The 14,210-nt window shown below is 40.1% G+C and overlaps 1 protein-coding gene across 3 annotated transcripts; it reads left to right on the top strand.

The window, feature by feature from the left end:
* The first annotated feature begins 1,536 nt into the window (after positions 1-1,536).
* On the top strand, positions 1,537-13,605 carry LOC124141759 (scavenger receptor class F member 1-like). Of its 3 annotated transcripts, none has more exons than XM_046509848.2 (9): positions 1,537-1,662; positions 2,737-2,802; positions 3,036-3,163; positions 4,769-4,836; positions 7,513-7,575; positions 8,588-9,097; positions 10,375-10,477; positions 11,047-11,098; positions 11,738-13,605. In XM_046509848.2, the coding sequence occupies exons 4-9, from the start codon at positions 4,812-4,814 to the stop codon at positions 11,741-11,743; spliced, it is 759 nt and encodes a 252-aa protein (XP_046365804.2). In that variant the 5' UTR covers positions 1,537-1,662; positions 2,737-2,802; positions 3,036-3,163; positions 4,769-4,811; the 3' UTR covers positions 11,744-13,605. The 3 variants fall into 3 exon arrangements, with proteins under 3 accessions (XP_046365804.2, XP_046365809.2, XP_046365824.2); XM_046509853.2 differs by having other exon boundaries at positions 3,036-3,169; XM_046509868.2 differs by lacking the exons at positions 1,537-1,662; positions 2,737-2,802; positions 3,036-3,163 and adding an exon at positions 3,469-3,608.
* Positions 13,606-14,210: the final 605 nt, after the last annotated feature.

Raw genomic sequence — 14,210 nt, 5'->3', positions numbered from 1 at the left:
TTTAGAATATTTGCTGGAATATTGCTAAAAGCGGCGTAAAACCCCATTCACTCACTCACTTATCGGTGTACCATAAATTTGCTGATTTGCTGTTTTTAACCCATAACAAAACATCGGAAAACACGTAGTACTGTCCGTGAAACCAGTTTAATATGTGCAGTTAATGCTACACTATAAGACAGGAAATTTGATATTCTACATCCTTGTGAAATGTTATAGTCGGAGGTAGACCCCGTGCTGCTCTAGTGCGGTTCTTGCACATATTGTTCACTTTTCGGATCTTTAAAAAACGTGCGTCAGAAAAATAACTCGACATACAGTTAACGACATTTCGTCTAGACGTCAAATTGGAAAAGATAAAGGCTTTTTAGAACATGCCTACCCACCCCTATTGTCAAACATAAAAGAAACTTCACAGTATACAACTTCTTTGTGCTTTTGCCTTGGTATTGACGAGGAGATACAGAATGAGATCTCTCACCAGCCAAATCTTGAATACAATCAGCTGATCGAAATCATAATTTTCCAGACTAAGGAAATAGTTTAGCTGTCCCTTACAATATGTTTTTGAGCTGATCCACGTAAACATAATACATCATACAGCCTCACCTACTTGTCATCAACGAATGTTGTGAAAGTCGACATCTGAATATATCTTACACGAAGTTAAAGCCATGCATAGACAATAGTCGCCAACATATATAAGTTTCACTAATGCGCACATTTAACACGAAATTAAATCGAAATTAAAATTGTTGAAATGCAAAATCGTAAGCGGCAGTAAATCCGGTTGTGCATGATTATAAACTACCACATTGTTGTGCATACGCATAGGTAAGTAGCTCCTGTTGTTTTGTGTGAATAACTGATAATATAAGTCAAATAGAGGACTGTTTTTGTTTGGAAACTGTTAATTTACTTAACGCGTATAATATACATGTACTATGCATGAACTATTGAAAAGTATATATATTTTTTAACAGTTATTCACCATTGCTGCCGCTTTTCCTTCATCTGTAGCTTGAGTTTACTGCTAATGATTTTTCCCGTCCTATGTCTTGCATTTACACAAAATAACGTTGACGAGAATATCATCGCCGCGAGTGTGATGGAGTTTCAGGGACTGTATTGCGAAAGATTCCCTACCATAGATAAGAGAGGCCGAATTACACAAATATGATGCACGGAGTCCCAAACAACAAGATGTAAATACCATGAGGTGTTTTAAGAAATACCGTGTTGAGTGAGTGAGTATGGTTTTACGCCGCCTTTAGCAATATTCCAGCAATATCACGGCGGGGGACACCGGAAATGGGCATCACTCATTGTACCCATGTCGGGAATCGAACCCGGGTCTTCGGCGTGACGAGCGAACGCTTTAACCACTAGGCTACCCGACCGCCCCTATACCGTGGATATAAAGCCAGTGGTAACAGAAACACTTCGAAATAATATCGATGGTTATCAGCCGATAATTCGTCGCCTGTCTGCGTTTGTTGTGTTTCATACATACAAAGCGACATCCATTTCAGACTCGTGTTTGTGACTCATCGGGGATAAGCGGGGAAAGTCCACTGTACTTTCGATATACAAAGTATTGTAGACGAGATTGTCATCGCTGCGATTGTGATGGGTTTTCGGAGGGTGCATGTTTCCGAGAAGGTAAGGTCACTGCAAGTGTATCTACACATGATATTGTTGAACCCCCGGTTTTGTAGACTAGATATATCTCTATAGTTGTAAACACCTGTGTGTTTGTGATGAGGAGTCACGCCCCGCAATACTCGTGCGATACTCACGAGATACTGGTGATATACTCATGAAGTACTTATACTATACTAGCATACTGACATTTTCCTAACCCACGAACGGTGGGACTGTATTGCGACAGATGCTCCCGAGATGTAGGTACCATAAGGTGTTTAAAGAAATACATTATTATATACATTTATGTTGATATAAAGGCAGTGGTAACTGGTGTAACAGCGGTATAACGTCTATGTAATGGCGACGAATACTTGTTTGGGGGTTCATGGGATTTATTCCGTCTGTTCATATCAGGGATATGGAGATCCCACCAGGGATGCCATTGTTACAGCACTTTGGTATTGCCTGCTGCCATCATCCGTTGCTAGGATATGCTACAACCTGTCATGTTAGACTAGTTAGTGTAGGTTAATTAGTTTACATATTAGTTGGTCTTGATTAGTTTTCGTGATTAGTTCCTCTTTGTCGTAACTGGTATGTATTAACATGTAAAGTTATTCTTGTTTAGTTTATAAGTTTAGTTTAGTTTAGTTTAGTTTAGGTCAGTTCAATTGTTGAGTTTGATCCAAAATTGTAAACCGGCATACTCCTTAAAAGCGTTTATTGCCGAGTTAGTTTCAGTAATTTATATAGTTAATAGCTTGAAGCTGTATCTGTTAGAATACATTTATCATTAGCAATAATTTATAGCTTACAGCTATAAATGTAATAATGTATTGTACAGTATTTTAGAACACTAAGTCTTGTATGAGTTAGGTGATGATCATGTACATAGTTCTATGAAAGTGTTAGTAAATATGTACTGATGTAGTGCATATGAATATTAGGTTTATATTACTGTGTGTGTGTGCGTGCGTGCGTGTGTGTGTGTGCGTGAATGCGTGTATGTGTGTATGTGTGAGAGAGAGAGAAAGCATGTCTGTATATATATTATATACATTTTACTTAATTATGTCATTTCATTATTAGGCATAGAGGCACATATAAAGCCATACTGTTGGCAGTGATGTGATGAGCCTGCGTCCCTGAGACGAGGTTGGTATTTATGTGCTAATAGTTGTCTGTATATATTGTTATATTTTGATGTCTATTGTATCATATAAATGGGATTTGTAGCTGTAATAAATATACAACTGATGGATGTTCTGACAATACATGCTTAAATTCATGCTCAGGGTAAAAAGTAAATGTAATATGTTTGTTTAATTATACATGTTATAGATTCTCGTAATTGTATAATTCTTATTCAACCTTATATTATGTTTCAGGGAATTATCATCCATAGCCATATTGTGGCGGGATCTCCATATCCCCATCTGAACAAACAGAATAAATCCCATGAAGCCCCCCCAAAAAAATTCGTCGTCATTCCATTGACGTGATACCGCTGTAGCAGGTACAGGTACACTAACGTTATAAGCACATATCATTGTCATAATGCGTCGCATGTCTAAAGCTTCAATCGTTGTCATTGAACAAAGGGTATAAGGAAACTCCATATCGTGAGTGTTCGGGAATATCCACCCGGCGTCTACTTTCGAAATGCGTCGTATTAATGAATAGGACAAAGAATGTGTGCCTCCACTATTTGGAGTCTGAGGTTTGAAAGGGTTACTCGTTGCTTTCATTATACATGCGCTTAATGCATGTAGTAATAGGTCATGCAATAAGTTCTCGTACAGTTCTATATCCGGGAAAGATTTCGCTTTTCGCAATATCCCAGTCATATCACATCGGGGACACTCACAAAGGGCTTCCCACATGACACCCATGAGGCTATCAAGCATTGACCTTTAGCATTACGTGGACAAGACTTCTGTAGGCTTCACCTCTACCCCCAGGTAGGATAAGAGTGAGGATGGTGTTGCATTTTCCGCAGTATTTCAGCAATACCAGAGCAGGGACACCATGAATAGACTTCACACATGAGAGCTTTTAAACACCAAAAAGTATCCTGATATGTTGTATTTATACGATAGTCAAGGAAAGACGGATAATACTAGAACGGGGGCACGGGTGGCCCAGTCGTCTAAGGCGCCGCGATTCGCTGTGCAGAGTTGCGTCCCTTGGGCACACCAGAAACCTATGATTGTGGGTTTGAATCCCGTTTCGCCCCAATTATGTTTCTAGGTGTGTCAGCACCATACCCGTGCTCGTGGGTTTAACCGAAGTGGTAAACGTCTGAGACCTACATCACTCCGGGCTTTCCTCCCACAGTAAGCTGACACGCCGTGATATAACTGGAATACTGTTAAAAGCGGCTTTAAACCCAACTCACTCACTAATATTAGAACAACGTTATTTTCTCTCGGATTCGTTAATGTTTGATGATCACAGTCACCTGGTAGTGTACAATTATAAACTGCAATGTTATTGCAACGTTCGAAAGACAATTTTCAACAAATATGGCACAGATTTTTACGTAATACCTCTAAAATGTCTTACTACTCTCATTTTAAAGTAACGTTAAAGTGTGAGGAGTATGTGTACTGTGTACCCTTGAGTAAATTCCGTTCGTGTTTGTCAAGGTTTAGATGCGGTGCACACTGGATGGAGGTAGAAACTGGTAGAAAACTTAACATCCGTCTTAAAAGAAAGATTTTGCAAAATATGTCAATATGGCCTAATAAAAGAGTTCCCTGCATACACTCACCTACGCCATCTCTATATTCCTTCAAAATATTATCTACACCCAAATGTCCATAAGTTTAATATACTTTCATCTACTATTAATACAAAGCTCAATATTAGTATCGCTAAATATTTATTATTCAAGAAGAACCGTCGCCCAAAATGTGTTTGTACAAAGGGATTTGGCCTGTATAGTACGCAATAAAAACAATGAAGACATTGCATTCAGTTTTAAATAATGTCTCAGCCCAAACATCTTTTCCACATTCACCTAATGATGAAACTCAGGGGAAAGAAAGTATGTAACATTCATGTTGGTTTTTCCAAACCGAAAATGATGTCATCAGTTAATATAACTTTCTTATTAAAGGAAATAAAGACGTTGGATGCTCTCTTAGAGCTAGGTGTACTGCATGAGGATTTCTGATTACATAAAAAGTAAGTACATGTAACTTCCTTATTATGAATGCTATATACATGTGATTTTAGTAAAGGTGTTAGCTTAATGACATCTCTTGACAGTCTTCCCCAAATATTGGTACCGGTGCTGCCAGAAAATGTGTGTACATCTGTTGTAGACCCGTCAAGATCCTGCTTAGAATAGACCTTCAGCAACCCATTCGTGTCGTAAAAGGCGACTATGCTTGTCGTAAGAGGATCGGTTGGTCAGGCTCGCTGACTTTGTTGATGTATGTCACCGTATCCCAATTACGTGGATCGATGCTTATGATGTCAATCACTGGATTGTCTGGTCCAGACTCGATTATTTACAGACCGCCGCCATATAGCTGGAACACCGCTGAGTGCGGCGTTAAACAACAAACAAACAAACAAACAAACATACATCTTTTCTCCATCCCAGTGAAGTCTCCCTTGTTCCTTTCCTCAAGTTAACTATCTTACAGGTCCACTAGTCAAACCCTAATCATTTATTCAGTGAAAACCCCAACTCCCTGACATCATTTCCTTTGAGAGTTACACTCCGCTGATTTCTTCAATGTGGAAATATCGAGCGTAGCATCTTTGACACTGACCCGCATTTTTAAGGGATGATATCCTTCGAGAGTCGTCACCAAAACTGTTCCATCATTCTTATCAATCAATCTTGAGCATCCACACCAATTACCAATCGGTGAAACAGTTTCTTGAAAAAATATAGCTAGATGACGTTAGCCATCTCCCACGTCGCGGGGTTATCCCAAACATGTACAAACCTCTGTGTCCTTGACATAGCAGCCACAAGTTGTACCTTGATGACCTGGGAATTATATCTGTCTCTGGCTACAGTTGCATAACGGTTAACATGCACGCCTGTTGCTCAGCTTAAGACATTTTGCAACACACTGCGACCAGGACGACCGCTGTTGATCTTCCTTCACTATGTTCGTCCCACGCCCTAAGCCGTCGAATCACGTCGGTTACGGTACCGTATAGCGTAACCCGCGGTAAGCACTCTATTTCATGGCTTGCACCTGCTCCAGTCTGGCGGTTGAAAGATAACGTTCACGACCGAAAACACTTCAACTCACAATAACCAGCGACACAGGACTTTGGCTAGTTTACATGTGTGAGCTCGGCCCCATAATGCACTTGTGGAATGTTTCGAGTGACTTGTTTCAACTGAACCAAATTGATATAAACGTTGACATTTAAAACCTAATTATTTTTGCATTTGATTTTGAATAATCTCACAATAATCACGGTAAACTCATGGATAAAAATCATTTATCCTAAAACCATTCATTTTAGTGATGTTCTGTTATGTTTAACGCGTATTTTGTCTCGTAACGTAAGGGTGTAGACATTTAGGTGGAACAGTCCGTCAGTTAGCCCTTTCCGAGGAGGTTCAGTCTACGCCGCCTGAAATAGATACGATTTTAAACCCACCTCCAATAATACTAAACCTTAGTCTTAAATTCGGCATCTAAGAAAAGTACCCACATGAATGAGTGGGTATTGTTTTACGCCGCTTTTGGCAATATTCCAGCAATATCACGGCGGGGAACACACGCAATGGGCTTCACACATTGTACACATATCGGGAATCAAACCCGGGTTTTCGGCGTGACGAGCGAACGCTTTAACCACTAGGCTACCCGACCGCCCGAGCGACCCTCACATGAGGTGAAGTGAAATGGGGTTTAACGTCGCGTCCAAGATTATTGCACTTATATAGCGACGTGCATGTATACATACACCCTATCTAGCTAATGGAAATGTCTATACAGTGTCCCTACCAGTCTGACGGTACTAGAACATTAAAGAAGTTTCCATTACATACTTTCATCGTCCGCGGTATACCGGACCGGAAGCTTACACACCATACTAGCATCTAAATATAGTAACTTCCTGACAAGCACAATGCAATGAGCGTCTACCGAATCTCAACGGAAACAAAGTAACACAGTTACAATCATTGTCAAACAATAAAAAACAAGTACACAGTCGTATGATACACTTACAAATGATTGAACAGTCTCATTAATTTTTTTGCATAATTTACATGTTTCATATTTACATGTTGAGGCAAAATAAAACATTGACTGTTTGGAATGGAAAGTGACTGGTCCTGAGCAGCAAACAGAAAGCCTTCTGTTTCACCTTTTAGACCAGCCGACTTGTTTTCATCATGAGTCTTGACATGCTTCACAAGAAAATTATCAGACAAATAAATGTATGCAAAAGTGCACAATACAATTCTATCATGAAGAGCCCCAAAGTCAATCGAACCACGCCCTCCCAATTTAATTGGTAAATATATGCGATTGAGGAAAGAGCGAGGGTGTTGGGATCTATTATTATTATCCGACATGATTCTTCGTGTGAGGAGGGGCGGTCGGGTAGCCTAGTGGTTAAAGCGTTCGCTCGTCACGCCGAAGACCCAGGTTCGATTCCCGACATGGGTACAATGTGTGAAGCCCATTTCTGGTGTCCCCCGCCGTGATATTGCTGGAATATTGCTAAAAGCGGCGTAACACCTCACTCACTCACTCATTCTTCGTGTGAGGGTGTCAAAACCCTGAATTTTATTGATATTATTACTATTTTCATTATTGTTATTGTTGTTGTTGGTATTATAACGATAATGATTATGATTGTTTCTCTTCTATATAGGCATGCGTGCACCAGTACTGATCCTGGTTTTGCTTATCTGTATATCCTGTTTGAGAGCGGAAGGTAATTAACCTTAAGGAGTTTTGTATTTTGCACGTCTGACAAACTAGTACTCAGATACAAATTAAACATACCAACTATCTGGATATGATAGGATAGTGATAATATATACTACAGTGGAATCATTTAGAGTTGTTGTGGTGTTGTTAAGCCCCGTGTTTACATGACCATTAGGGCGGCCGAGATAAGGAAAGGTTGCAAGTGACCTACAAATACTGGTGAGTTCATAGTGAAGGTCATATTTCTTTTATAAAGTTTGTTTGCTGCTTTCACCAACATGTCGTTTTCTGCAGAAAGTGTTAAGCCTTATGAATGTAGCAGTCATATAATTTGGAAACTTATGTGTGAAAGTGATGACTGGCCACCGTGACCTACTTTCAATAGGTAGCATAGGCTATATCTTAATTTATGTTAAATTATGTGAAGGTCAAGGTCTGCAAACTTGAAGTGCCTAGTACTGTGATAATAGTGTAGCTAGAGGCATGCGACTTCCGATTTTAAGTTGTTTTGCAATTCTGCATTGGGCGGATGTTTTACTGAACCCGAAAGTAATGTCATCGACGTTGTTATTAATGCAGCTTATGGGAGGTTAGACAAAATTAGGGATCATGACGGATTTTCGGGAACAAACTATTTTCAAAATTAAGTTGAACGAATAGGTGTGTTCTAAAACAAATCGTTTGAAGATCTGTGCTTTGTCTTAAGTAATATTGTGTTCCATTACTTGCCCACTGCTTGCTGTATGTTCTTCGAAAATTCACATATATCAAACTGTACAAAATATTGTAGCACAGCATGGTATTACCCCTTCGAAAAACAGATCACTGTGTGAATTGTATGAGCTATTGTTGTGATGAACTATGACTTACGTTCCAGCACTCTCGTACAACTGCTTCTCAGAATTAGACACTCCCCCCTGCGAAGGGTGTAAGACAACTGAGGGGTTGTACGGCGTCAACTGTACTGAGAAGTGCAGTCCTAAATGTCACTCACTCACTCTAATATTGTGTTCCAGGGCACACGACCCACTGCGACCCACCCCATCACCCTCCCCCTTGTGAAAAGTGTGAGGAAAATCAGTGGTACGGCGAGAATTGTACTAAGGCATGCAGTTCGGGATGTTACGAACAACTCTGTAACAAGACGACTGGCAGATGCGAGTCGTGTAAAGCTGGCTACCGCTCTTTTAACTGTACGCTGGAATGTCCACCCAACTGTCTGAATGATCCAGACAAGCCAGCCAAATGTGACCAGAACACAGCACATTGCACCAATTGTCAACCAACATGGTGGGGGTTGAACTGCGCGAACAAATGTGATAGCAACTGTAAGGACGGAGTTTGTGACTTTGAACGTGGACACTGTCACGAATGTAAAGTTGGTGAAAGGGGTGATAAGTGTTCGGAAGATTGTCCGAAGGGATGCTGGCTCAATGAATGTCGCCGAGACAACATGACTTGCACTTGCACCAACGGCACCTGCATCATCAGAAACAGCAACAGCAGCAACAGTGACAGGATTACTGGTACGTACATGAAAAATATAGAACTGTACAGACTAGAAATGTCTATGTATGTTTACTTATCAGTTGATGTTGAAATTACCGTCTTTACTTTTGTAACAGTTATGGTATTAATTTCTAAGTTCTCCTAAGTTTGTCAATTTATAAAGTACCTAATATCCAATCACCAACTGGTTGCTCATGGCGCTACGTATATAAGCAAATGTGATTATGGCATTTAGTCATGTGAGAGAGAGAGAGAGAGAGAGAGAGAGAGAGAGAGAGAGAGAGAGAGAGAGAGAGAGAGAGTGAGTGAGTGAGTGAGTATGGTTTTACGTCGCTTTTAGCAATATTCAAGCAATATCACGGCGGGGGACACCAGAAATGGGCTTCACACATTGTACCCATGTCGGGAATCGAACCCGGGTCTTCGGCGTGACGAGCGAACGCTTTAACCACCAGGCTACCCGACCGCCCCGGAGAGAGAGAGAGAGAGAGAGAGAGAGAGAGAGAGAGAGAGAGAGAGAGAGAGAGATGTTCATCTTTCGTGACTTGTGAATGTATCTATATATCTATCTACCTATCTATCTGCGTGAGTGAGATGAGTGAGGTGTAATGGGGATTAACGTAGCGTTCAAGATTATTTCACTTATATAGCGAAGTGTATGCACTTGTTCGTGTGGCTGCTTGTACAAGTCCGGACTTGAACCGGTTTTATAGTACTAGCCTACTGACTCCGAGTCGGCAAGTGCTTGGTTTATCCCAATAATGTCGAATGCAAGGCAGGAATACAACAAGTACCATATTTTAACGTCTGTAAAAATGACCCGGTCAGGGAATCGAACCAGCGACCTTCCGCTCTCTGGGTAGTGCGAAAGCTTAATGAATTTAAGGAATATTACAAAAGCTGTAAATAAAAGAGAGAAACCCTCCATAATAAATAAGAATGGACACCATTGCACGATTCGTATATATCATAAGCTTGTGTTTATGAACCACTATCAAATAGTGATCATACCAGGTATTCGCGAAAATTTAGGTCTATCGGTGGAAGGGAACTGGCTATTTGACCATTAATGAACGATATCAGATCGATGTACCAGATAGCTGAAATTAAAGATCATGGCCAAGTTCCATTGTTTTGATTTTGCAAATCCGAGCAGAAACACCGATTCATATGCATAAAGAAATAGAGCAGATATGGTAATGTTAAGCTTATCATCTGTGAAAGGCATTAGTCCAGTAAAAATAATAATTAAATATAAATAATGTAATGAATGAAACTATTCTTCTTGTTGCAGGTTCAGATGATCCGATTTCTCAAATAGTGGTGCCTATTGTCCTATCTATTGTGATTGTGCTTGTCGTGTTGGTTATCTGCAAGATCCGATCTAAAATCTTCAGGTAAGACACAGACCGCCAGGTGGTAAACTCTTAATTCTATGCAACACAACGCATGATGAAGCCCACGAAGCATACCCTACATTGAAAGTGAGTGTGTGAGTGAGTACTGTTTGATGCCGCTGCAATTATCACGGCGATTTTGCATTTATAAAAAATGAAAACGTGTTTTGTTTGTATGTTGTAAAACGCGCTCAGCAATATTCCAGCTATATGACGGTGGTCTCTTGACATCATGAGCATCGATCTACGCCTTTGGGATACGAAGACATGCATCAACCAAGTCAGCGAGTCTGGCCACCCGATCCCGTTAGTCGCTCTTACGAACAAGCATAGGTTGCTGCAGACCAATTCTACACTGGTCTTCAAACGTGATAGACTGAGAGGCAATAAAATGCTTTGGACTGAGAGCGTGACAAAAAAAATGTTTATATTATTTTGGTTGTTCGTTATCTAGAGATGTTATTTAATTTTTCTGGTTTGTAATGCAGAAAGTATTATAACTACATGTATTTACTTTGTGATATAGTCAAGAATAAGCAGTTAACACACATGTAAATGATCTCGTTTAGGCTATGTCGACCCTCCAGGCCACTTAGTGACGAAGCTGATACTTGTTTGAGGGTAAGTTATAACACAGTGAGTTAGTGAGTGAGTGAGTTATGTGACACTCCGCTTTTAACACTATAACATTTACAGCGTGTCAGCTCAATGTAGAGGGGGAAGACGTAATGCAGATCTCAGATGTTTACCACTTTGGTATGGGACTGAAAATAATCAACTGGGATTCGGACTTAAGATCACGTCTGGCACGTCTAGGGGAAGCAACTCTGCACAGCGAAAAATTATGAAATATTCTTTATCTCTTTTAGTACAGTTGTAAGTGTTGTTCTGTAATATTTTGACTTATAGTGAGTGAGTGAGTTGGGTTTAACGCCGCTTTTAACAGTATTCCAGTTATATCACAGCGTGTCAGCTTAATGTGGCAGGAAAGCCCGAAGTGATGCAGGTCTCAGACGTTTACCACTTCGGTGAAACCAACGAGCACGGGTATGGTGCTGACAAACCTAGAAACATAATCGGGGCGAACCGGGATTCGAACCCACAATCATAGGTTTATGGCGTTGCCAAGGGACGCAACTCTGCACAGGGAATCGCGGCGCCTTAGACGACTGGGCCACCCGTGCCCCCTTTTGACTTATACGCTTTACCAATATTGCAGATCTGTTATGAAGGAATATTTATTTCTTTTTTTTAAAACAGGCATAAATGACGAAAGATGCTGCTTTCTTGCATATTACTGACAGGTTTGCAAAAAATCGAATGAAAACTAAATCACCTGCATCATGGTGAAATAATGTTAGGGAGACCGGTTGGTATATGCAGGGTGTTTTCTTACTTCATCGTGTTTAAGAGGATGCAGAACGTTTTGGAGACGAGGATGGATGTGAAAGAAGCAAGACTAGTGTTTTCAGCAGCTTGGCGACATCTATATATGAAACATTAGGTCATCTGTCTTTAAGAAGAGTGTTGTTTTCTGCTGAATTTGACGGGTACACGACAACATTGTGTGTTATTGATATATATGTCAATTTGTTTCATTTTTATTTCTCCAATAATATGTAGATGAATATGTTATGGTAATTGTGACTTTTTATTGGCCGTTTTGACCTTTTCTTATTGGTCCTTTTACATTTCTTGTTGGCCGTTTTTCATCATGTCCGTTGTCACGTGGCCATGTGTTGTTACTTCAATTTAGTTGTTATAAAAACTTCCAGATTTTGTATGACATAATTATAATATATATATAAGTTTCTGAATGCACATCTGGCAGCCAAAACATGCCTTGTGTCCGCTTTAACCCGTCTCCACTGTTTCGGAAGTGTGTTATTATATACAGCGTCATACTGACCGTTACCTCATAAAGAAAAGTACGTTTTTTAGTGTGAGTGAGTTGGGTTTAACGCCGCTTTTAACAGTATTCCAGTTATATCGCGGCGTGTCAGCTTAATGTGGGAGGAAAGCCCGAAGTGATGCAGGTCTCAGACGTTTTATACGGGTATGGTGCTGGCAAACCTAGAAACATAATCGGGGCGAACCGGGAATCGAACCCACAATCATAGGTTTCTAGCGTGGCCAAGTGACGCAACTCTGCACAGCGCCTTTGACGACTGGGCCACCCGTGACCCCCGTAAGTTTGATGCTGTATGCTCATGGTTCCTAGGTGTATGGACATGTTGAAGACGCGCAACTGTTTGTTAAAGTGTGTAGTACTGTGTGATTAAGCTGCAGTAAATCATATGAAAATGATAACATAGAAGTGAACGACACTATTTATAGGTCTCTTTAATTGCATATCTGGCTTGTTTACATTTGATAAGTGTTATGCAAGTGAATGTGAAAAAATTATTGATGTATTATCTGTGGTTTTAGCGCTAGCTACAGCTTGGGGCTTTAACTCGAAGATAATGTACACTGAAACATCATTTGTTCGTGAACGTTGAGCATCTTCTACCAAGAACCATGAGCATCTGTATATTTAAGTATCAATGAGCATATTTCTCAAAATCTTAGGGTGACCTTGTGGTGATTCCAGGTGAGTTGGCAACTTGCCCAACTCAATAAATGATCAATATATCATTCTATTGCTGTCGTAAAAGGCATATCTGGCTTGTTTGCATTTGAAAATGTGAATTATATAGTGATGTATTTAGATCTTGGTGATAGTAGATACAATGCTAGTATACATATTGGACGGATTAGTGTGTGTATTAACTAAGATATTGAAAAGACAACCATACGGTTTGTTTCTGATTCAAGAAGAATGAGTACACATCTCCCTGATACGGATCCATTTTCTACATTCAGAAGGTAATTATTATTGGCTGTTTTCAGTTATTGAATATCGCATTCCTCGTCATTGTGGGTTAGTTTGATTGATAGATATGTTTATTTGTTTGTTCCTTTCTTTCATTTTCAAAAGAAAGTAGAAATTGTGTGCATACAACTTTCTTGTACTAATGAGTGAGTGAGTGAGTTGGGTTTAACGCCGCTTTTAACAGTATTCCAGTTATATCACGGCGTGTCAGCTTAATGTGGGAGGAAAGCCCGAAGTGATGCAGGTCTCAGACGTTTACCACTTCGGTGAAACCCACGAGCACGGGTAAGGTGCTGACGAACCTAGAAACATAATTGGGGTGAACCGGGATTCGAACCCACAATCATAGGTTTCTGGCGTGCCCAAGGGCCGCAACTCTGCACAGCGAATCGCGGCGCCTTAGACGACTGGGCCACCCGTGCCCCCCTCTTGTACTAATGGGTAGCCGATATTTGAATTGCTTCAGTTTATGTGTAAACAAATTGTGCAAGCAATTGAGATTTCTTCATATGATAGCAAGATAATCAATCGTCCACCCTGCAGTTAGTAGTTATTATTTCGAATTTTTCTTAGTCATATTTATTTAAATTAGTAGTGTATACAAAATCTCAAAAACAGTTCTAAAGATCGTCGAGACAAAAATTAATCCTATTTTGTTGTATGGAGCTGAGATATGGGGTATTGAAAGAGTGCAGGCCTTTGTACATCTTTTGGAAGTTTTACAGATTATTACGCCAAATGCAGTTGTGTATGGTGTATGTGGTAGATTTTCATTATTTATATATGCACAGGTTGTAGTTATAAAGTATATCCTCATTTCAACATTTTCTTGACATGATCACTTAAAGACTAAAGGGT

The sequence above is a fragment of the Haliotis rufescens genome, unplaced genomic scaffold (assembly GCF_023055435.1).
Source record: "Haliotis rufescens isolate VD_foot unplaced genomic scaffold, xgHalRufe1.0.p SCAF_2, whole genome shotgun sequence".
NCBI classification, from domain to species: domain Eukaryota; kingdom Metazoa; phylum Mollusca; class Gastropoda; order Lepetellida; family Haliotidae; genus Haliotis; species Haliotis rufescens.
Note: the sequence above shows the minus strand (reverse complement) of the source record. Positions and strands in the feature narration are given on the sequence as shown.

Excerpts from the sequence above, each read along its gene's own strand:
- LOC124141759 (XM_046509848.2), top strand. The coding sequence starts at position 4,812 with ATGAGGATTTCTGATTACATAAAAA. Across the intron at positions 7,576-8,587 it reads ATCCTGTTTGAGAGCGGAAG|GGCACACGACCCACTGCGAC; the intron begins GTAATTAACCTT and ends ATTGTGTTCCAG. Across the intron at positions 10,478-11,046 it reads ATCCGATCTAAAATCTTCAG|GCTATGTCGACCCTCCAGGC; the intron begins GTAAGACACAGA and ends GATCTCGTTTAG.